At 53.7% G+C, this 8,619-nt stretch overlaps 1 protein-coding gene across 5 annotated transcripts in view; it reads right to left on the reverse strand.

The window, feature by feature from the left end:
- The window catches only part of LOC133357751 (rho GTPase-activating protein 26-like), a 152,012-nt gene continuing 143,393 nt past the window's right edge, over nt 1–8,619 (reverse strand). Inside the window, exons 22-25 of one of the 5 annotated variants that reach the window (XM_061575857.1) lie at nt 8,061–8,117; nt 7,322–7,401; nt 6,628–6,723; nt 1–4,044 (exon numbers count right to left, since the gene is read on the reverse strand). In XM_061575857.1, the coding sequence (XP_061431841.1) occupies nt 6,635–6,723; nt 7,322–7,401; nt 8,061–8,117 (226 nt within the window). In that variant the 3' untranslated portion in view covers nt 1–4,044; nt 6,628–6,634. Of the gene's footprint in view, nt 4,060–6,627; nt 6,724–7,321; nt 7,405–8,060; nt 8,118–8,619 lie in introns of all 5 variants that reach the window. The other 4 variants (XM_061575855.1, XM_061575856.1, XM_061575859.1 and 1 more) reach the window with 4 other exon arrangements.

An 8,619-nucleotide genomic window follows, 5' to 3' on the forward strand; every position in this document is an offset into this window, starting at 1 on the left:
CCACGTGACTTTACCGAAAAAAACCTAAGAATATCAACAACTCCAGGCAGCTGCGGCGACAACGTATTTGGTCTTCCATGAGTAAACTTAACTACTCTCTACTTGACCAGGTAAGGCCAGGTACAAAGCTGTGAATTTGTAGCAGTCGAAAATAAACTCTTTAAATTCCACGTGACTTTACCGAAAAAAAACCTAAGAATACAAATGCTTTGCGTGGAGCAGTCGTCTTTTTAAATCCTTTATATTAAGTTCGCTTGCTTGCTTGCGCGCTTACGACCGTGCAAATCTTTCGGTCGTTTTTTAACCCACTTCCCGTGATCCAATCGAGCTGACATTTTGCACACAGACTCGTTGTGCGTGACAATTTATTTTCGTGAAAATGTTTTTTCCAAAATTTTACACTTTTTAGGAAAAAATAAATTATATTTAATTACCAATTGCTTAATGGTGGCAGGCAATCATCTGACCCATAGGTGGCGGCCATCTCAAGCCAGAGGACGAGAGGACTCTAGCCGCCACGCATATAAAGGATTTAGAGTGGAAAACTTTGTTTTTACGGGTTAATTTTTTCTGAACCTGGGTTTGCATAGTGCACCCCCTGGGAGTGAGAGATGCCCTTTCAGAGAAACCACAGGGCTGCAGGAAAGGTTAAGAACCACTGGCTTAGAGGGGTCTTTGGCCTACTCTTCCACGCTGGCCAACAACAACAACAACCGCCATTCACCACTAAGTGGCGGTGATGTCACCACGACGCTCGTGCCAGGCCATGTGCACGTTGAGGCTACCACATGAAGTGTCGAATGCCCGCTGGCAGGTCACGGGCAGACCCAGCAGGTGCCACGGGTAGACTTGACTGAGATGGCTACTGGCAGATGCACCACCTGTGCCTCCTACTGTGCCAGGCTAGGTGCAGGAGGTCACGGGGCAGACCCAGCAGGTGCCACGGGTAGACCCATGGTGGGTCCCAGCAACCCACCATGGGAGTTACCCACACACTAACATCAACCACACTTGCCTTTCATTACACACACACGCAACCCTCTCTTGACGAAGGGTCCTTGAGACTCGGTAAGACTTAAGAAGGGAGTGAGAGATACACTCAAGTGTAAGACTAACAACTAAATTGATGTTGTCGTCGCTGATTGCATTTTTGGTGGCCGCAGTGACCATCGCAGCAATTAAGCGATCATTTCAAACGGGCAGTGGACAATACTGAACGATTCGTGCGTGTGTTGTTTTTAAATCCTTTATATTAAGTTCGCTTGCTTGCTTGCTTACGACCGTGCAAATCTTTCGGTCGTTTTTTTAACCCACTTCCCGTGATCCAATCGAGCTGACATTTTGCACACAGACTCGTTGTGCGTGACAATTAATGTTTGTGAATTTTTTTTCCAAAAGTTTACACTTTTTAGGACAAAAATATTATATTTAATTACCAATTGCTTAATGGTGCAATGCAATCATCTGACCCATAGGTGGCAGCCATCTCAAGCCAGAGGACGAGAGGACTCTAGCCGCCACGCATATAAAGGATTCATAGTGAAAAACTTTGTTTTTACGGGTTTACTTGTTTTACCTGAAAGCATAACAACCCAAACCTCGCACCCTACCGAGCGTTGCGCGAAACCCCTCGGGACTCAAGCTGCAAGTTTCATCCCGACGCCACCCGCCCCCGAACGGCGATCCTAAACGTATCATCGGTGTGACCCGACGGGGAGACGGAACGAATCCGCTCGCCGCTCAACTCCACAGCGGCCGCATCCGGCGTTTACTCACAACAACCTTCCCGGCAACAACAACCACAACCAACAACAACAACCAACAACAACAACAAAATGGACATATATAAGATTCGTATTTTTTTTTCTTCCCTACAGCATTTAAAACGTCCGCTCGCGCGCACGCGCGTATATACGTATGCAGGACACACAGTGTATTCACATCAGTAAATTAAGAACGAGAAATGCAGTGTCGTTAACAAAGCGATAAAACGAACCACCCGGCCCCCCCTCATTCGCGTCTCAACATTTAGATCATCCTCTCTCGCTCTCTCACTCTCTCGCCCACTCTCTCGGTCACTCTCTCGCCCACTCTCTCGCTCACTCTCTCGCTCACTGTCTCGGTCACTCTCTCGCTCACTCTCTCGCCCACTCTCTCGCTCTCTCTCGCCCACTCTCTCGCCCACTCTCTCGCCCACTCTCTCGCCCACTCTCTCGCTCACTGTCTCGGTCGCTCACTCTCTCGTTCACTCTCTCTCGCTCTCTCTCGCCCACTCTCTCGCCCACTCTCTCGCTCACTCTCTCGCTCTCTCTCGCTCTCTCTCACTCTCTCTTTCTCGCCGCACGATTCAGGGACATGGACAAAAGTCAAATATTCCCCCCCCCCCCGCCGCCTCCTCCCGGTACGGCCTCTTAACAGACTGTTCGGGGCAAGTGCTGCTAGCGAGTAGCAGCACCTACGAAGGCTGGCACGGCACACGAGGTGGTGGGTGGACAGCGCCGCGCCCGGCCGCCTTTGTCTCCCCAGTGCTGGCGACGTGTCACCGCACGCCGCACCAGTAGCGGATAATTATCCGCTACTGGTGGTGTTGGTCGTGAGCGGGAATCGAACTTGGGTCGCCCGGGATTCGTAGCGCGGCGCACACACGCACGCACACACACACACGCGCGCACACACACACGCACACACGCACACACACACGCATACACACGCGCGCGCACACGCACGCACGCACACACACATGTGCGCACACACACACGCTCGCACACACTCACGCGCACACGCACACGCACGCGCGCGAATGAAAACAAACCAAAAAATATATATTCTTTGAAGACATGGTCACGTGACTTCCGGGCTGTGTAGCGGAGCCCATGTTGTGGGGGGTGTGGTGGTGGTGTGTGTACGTACGTGTGTCCGTGTCTGCGTGTTGAACTTCTTTTGCACCGTACGTAGCCAACCGTGCTAATAGGAGGTGCGGGGGGTGGGGCGAACAAACGAAACATCGCCATTCGTGAAACAAATGTGGCCGGGCGTGGCGCCGACCGCCCGGCCTTCATTGGCGATTGCCAATAGCACTTGCCCCGACAACCTCGATAGGCTACGAGGGGGATCTTTGTCTGTGTGGTCTCGTGTGTCGGCACAGGCTGGAGAGCAGATGGGCCGATGCCAAACAGGAGGACGTGGAGCAGACGATGATCACCAGCCGTCAAAAGTTCGGCCTTCGTAGAGGAGGAGGAGGCTCGTGAAGGACGCTGCTACTGGGCAGTTGGAAAGATCTGGGCCAAGTCCCATCGGTGAGCTCCTCCGGCAGGCAAGGCTGCGTTGGCTGGGCCATGTAGCCCGCATGCCCAGCCACCGCATGCCCAAACAGCTTTTGTTCGGCCGGATCGAGGGGGCTAAACGGGCGCGGCACGGGCTAGAGAAGAGATGGAGTGACGTGGTACAGGAGGACGTGGAGCTGAGTGGACTTGCCGATGACTGGTACCAGCGGTGTCAAGATCGGCCTCAGTGGAGGAGGAGGCTCGTGAAGGACGCTACTGGGCAGTTGGAGGCAGTCGCCCTCCAGCAACAACGGAGGGCGGAGGAGCGACGCTCACAACAACGAGCGGAGAGCGCCGGGCGGATAAAGCGCAGCGAGAGTCGGGTGTGCGTCTGCCGGCAGTCATCTCAGTCGGTGACCCCGTGGCCACCCACCCCCATGACCTCCCCCGTGACCTCCCTCTCGCCGTCCCGGCTTGCCGCGCCCGCTTTGTAAAGCGCACCTAGCCTGGCACGGGAGCCGCCGTTGTCGCCGTTTCAACGACGAACTTCACAGTTGAGAGAAAGCGATCGGCGATCAACGATCAGCGATCAGGGATCGGTGCGGGCAGAAGAAGACGCGGCGGTGACGGGCTGGGCTCGTTGCAGAGAAAACCTTCGGGCGCGATTCCCAAGTTGAGCGGGAGGACGCTCCTCCGTTGTGTCGGCGGTCCCCGCGATCCCGAGTTTCACCCCGAGATCCCGAGACGGGTCGCCGACCCTGGGCGGAGCGGCGACGGAGCGCTGGGGGACGGAGCGCGGAAAAGATTTGTGGAAGCGTCGTCGTCGTCATCGTCAACGTCATCATCATCGTCAACGTCATCATCATCGTCATGGTCATCATCGTCGTCATGGTCATCATCGTCGTCATCGTCAACGTCATGATCGTCATCATGGTCATCATCATCGTCGTCATGGTCATCATCGTCGTCATCGTCAACGTCATGATCGTCGTCATCGTCATCATCATCGTCGTCATCGTCAACGTCATCATCATCATCGTCATCATCGTCAATGTCATGATCGTCGTCATGGTCATCATCATCGTCATGGTCATCATCATGGTCATCATAGTCATGGTCATCATCATCGTCGTCATCGTCGTCATCACAATAATAGCAGCAGCATTTAATTATGTAATCCCCCCTGTTCTACAGAGTATGGGGACCTCTCTCTGTACAGGTGTGTGTACAGGTGTGTGTACTTGTGTGTGTGTGTATCTGTGTGTACCTGTGTGTGTGTGTACCTGTGTGTGTGTGTGTGTGTACCTGTGTGTGTGTGTGTGTACCTGTGTGTGTGTGTGTGTGTACTTGTGTGTGTGTGTATCTGTGTGTACCTGTGTGTGTGTGTACCTGTGTGTGTGTTGTCGGCGAGTGTGTCTGTGTGTGTACCTGTGTGTGTGTGTGTGTACCTGTGTGTGTGTGTGTGTGTACCTGTGTGTGTGTGTGTGTGTACCTGTGTGTGTGTGTGTGTACCTGTGTGTGTGTGTGTGTGTACCTGTGTGTGTGTGTGTACCTGTGTGTGTGTGTGTACCTGTGTGTGTGTGTACCTGTGTGTGTGTGTACCTGTGTGTGTGTGTACCGGTGTGTGTGTGTGTATCTGTGTGTGTGTGTGTATCTGTGTGTGTGTGTGTACCTGTGTGTGTGTGTGTACCTGAAGCAGTATGTGTGTGTGTACCTGTGTGTGTGTGTGTACCTGTGTGTGTGTGTGTACCTGTGTGTGTGTGTGTACCTGTGTGTGTGTGTGTACCTGTGTGTGTGTGTACCTGTGTGTGTGTACCTGTGTGTGTGTGTACCTGTGTGTGTACCTGTGTGTACCTGTGTGTACCTGTGTGTGTGTACCTGTGTGTGTATGTGTGTGTGTGTGTACCTGTGTGTGTGTACCTGTGTGTGTGTGTACCTGTGTGTGTACCTGTGTGTACCTGTGTGTACCTGTGTGTGTGTACCTGTGTGTGTGTGTACCTGTATGTACCTGTGTGTGTGTACCTGTGTGTACCTGTGTGTGTGTACCTGTGTGTGTGTACCTGTGTGTACCTGTGTGTGTGTGTACCTGTGTGTGTGTGTGTACCTGTGTGTGTGTGTGTGTACCTGTGTGTGTGTGTGTACGTGTGTGTGTGTACCTGTGTGTACCTGTGTGTGTGTACCTGTGTGTGTGTACCTGTGTGTGTGTGTGTACTTGTGTGTGTGTGTGTACCTGTGTGTGTGTGTGTACCTGTGTGTACCTGTGTGTGTGTACCTGTGTGTGTGTACCTGTGTGTGTGTACCTGTGTGTGTGTGTGTACCTGTGTGTGTGTGTGTACCTGTGTGTGTGTGTGTACCTGTGTGTACCTGTGTGTGTGTACCTGTGTGTGTGTACCTGTGTGTGTGTACCTGTGTGTGTGTGTGTACCTGTGTGTGTGTACCTGTGTAGTGACATAAGAAGGGAGGGGCTGCTGTAGGCTCTGGGTTCCCAGGTGGGTCCAGACGCGTAAGCCTCTGGGCGCCAGGCTCTGGGTTCCCAGGGGATCCAGACGCTTTTAAGCCTCTGGGCGCCAGGCTCTGGGTTCCCAGGCGCTTAAGCCTTTTTGGCGCCGCCAACGGGGGGGGGGGCTGTGTGTGCTCTGTGGGATGTCTGGTGGCGCACACGGCCCCACCCCTCGTCGGACCAGGCATAAAAGGAGAGCTCCCTGGACGATCGCCCCAGTTGTAACTCAAGACCCAAGACCCACGACCAGCCATCTGAAGACCCTGGGATGCTGTGAGAGCCAGCGCTGGGACTCTGGAACTCCCGACGCTACGACCTTGTGAGGGCGAGTCCAGAGCGTAGCCAGAGTAGAGTATCTAGGCTGTGTAGCTAGGCTGTGTACCTAGGCTGTAACAGAGTATCAGGACTGTTGGAGTGTTGTATTGTAATAAAGAAGTTACATCTACAAGTGTCTCCGGAACCCATTACACCTGTGTGTGTGTGTGTACCTGTGTGTGTGTGTACCTGTGTGTGTGTGTGTACCTGTGTGTGTGTGTACCTGTGTGTGTGTGTACCTGTGTGTGTGTGTGTGTACCTATGTGTGTGTGTGTGTACCTATGTGTGTGTGTGTGTACCTGTGTGTGTGTGTGTGTGTACCTGTGTGTGTGTGTACCTGTGTGTGTGTGTGTACCTGTGTGTGTGTGTGTGGTACCTGTGTGTGTGTGTGGTTACCTGTGTGTGTGTGTACCTGTGTGTGTGTGTACCTGTGTGTCTGTGTACCTGTGTGTGTGTGTGGTACCTGTGTGTGTGGTTACCTGTGTGTGTGTGTACCTGTGTGTGTGTGTACCTGTGTGTGTACCTGTGTGTGTGTGTGTATCTGTGTACCTGCCACTCAGAGCAGATCGACGTAGTTCTGTGGGATGAGTCCGGTCTTCCCGTTCAGCGTCGCCTCCAGCCACCCCGGCTCACGGGACTTGTGCACTGCACACACACACACAGACAAAGATCCCCCGTGTAGCCTTAACAGACTGTAGGGGCAAGTGCTGTTAGCGAGCACCTATGAAGGCCGGAATGGTACACGAGGGGGTGGGTGGCCAGCACCACGCCCGACCGCCTTTGTCTCCCTAGTGGCGATGTTTACATACCGCACCAGGTTACTAATTTGAGGCTGAGTCGACCTAGGGGAGGCTCAGGACCGGTTCAGATAATCGTCACTGGTGTGGGCCGTGAGCGGGAATCGAACTCGGATCGCCGGGTTCGGAGCGGGGCGAGTAAAACGCTACACTACCGCTCCCCCACACGCACAGACACACAAAGACACACACAGTGACAGACACACACACAGACACACACAGTGACAGACACACACAGACATACAAACACGCACACAGACACGCAAACACGCACACACAGACACACACACAGACACACACACACAGTGACACACACAGACACACACAGACACACACAGTGACAGACACACACACAGACACACACACAGACACACACACAGACACACACAGACACACAGACACACACAGTGACACACACACACAGTGACACAGGCTCGTTGCGTTACCGTTGGTGAAGAGGTCCCCGGGCATGAAGGAGAGCTCCGTCTCGTGCTCCGCTTCACACGCGTACCGCGCCCGGGCCTGCCTGCTGCACCACGCACACAGCATCATCAACATCATCATCAGCATCAACATCATCATCAGTACCTCGCCCTGGCCTGCCTGCTGCACCACGCACACAACAGCAGCAGCAACAACTACATAATAAAGGTGTTTGGGGTTAGATCGCCAGCAAAACGTCGTGCTACTCAAACTTTACAAATGCCGTTGATTCTCTCTTCAACACAGCGCTGGGCTAAAGAAGTGAATTATTTTGTCCTTTGAAAAAAACGTGACGCATTTTTTTCGCTGATTGGCCGTGCCGGGGTGGTGGAGGGTTACGACACATTTATAAATAATAACGGCCATCTCACCCCAAAAAAACCTGTATTATGAAAAATATTGGTCGCGAAAGCCTGCTACGTGTTCAAACAACAGCAACAACAACCGCCATTCGCCACTAAGTGGCGGTGACGTCACCACGACGCTTGTGCCAGGCTATGTGCACCTTGAGGCCACGTGAAGTGTCGAACGCCCGCTGGCAGGAGGTCAGTTCAACGCAGACGCACGCGCACACACACGCACGCGCACACACACGCACACACGCGCACAGGCACGCACACGCGCACAGGCACGCACACACGCGCACAGGTACGCACACACGCACACGCACACACACACGCTGATGCTGCAGGCTATAATCACCTGGAAGGACGGCTGTATTTGGATGAAGACTCATAGAACGGGGTCCTTGCTATGATGCTGTCAATGAGATAATCAACAGAACAAGCGTTGGACAACACCAAGCGTCTCCCCTACGGCAGTGCAAAGACAACGACCCCCCGTGTGGCAGAGGTCGCAACCGGGTACCCGATACCCGTACCCTACCCGATACCCGTGCCCTACATGATACCCGTACCCTACCCGACACCCGTACCCTACACCTGTACCCTACCCGATACCCGGCTACCATACCCGTACCCTACCCGACACCCGTGCCCTACATGATACCCGTACCCTACCCGATACCTGTAGCCTACCCGATACCCGTGCCCTACATGATACCCGTACCTTACCCGATACCCGACTACCCGTACCCGGCCGGGTACGGGTACCCGTTTGCGACCCTGGTGCGGCCGGGTACGGGTACGAGGGGTAAGGAATCAAAACCCGTTTGCGACCTCTGCCGTGTGGCCTTGACCGAAAGAACCACAGAGTGTGGATTCGTGCTTTCACGAAAGCTTCCGATCAAGATTGTAACAGG

Source organism: Lethenteron reissneri, chromosome 59, assembly GCF_015708825.2.
Source record: "Lethenteron reissneri isolate LAM-NWPU_2019-01 chromosome 59, ASM1570882v1, whole genome shotgun sequence".
NCBI classification, from domain to species: Eukaryota; Metazoa; Chordata; class Hyperoartia; order Petromyzontiformes; family Petromyzontidae; genus Lethenteron; species Lethenteron reissneri.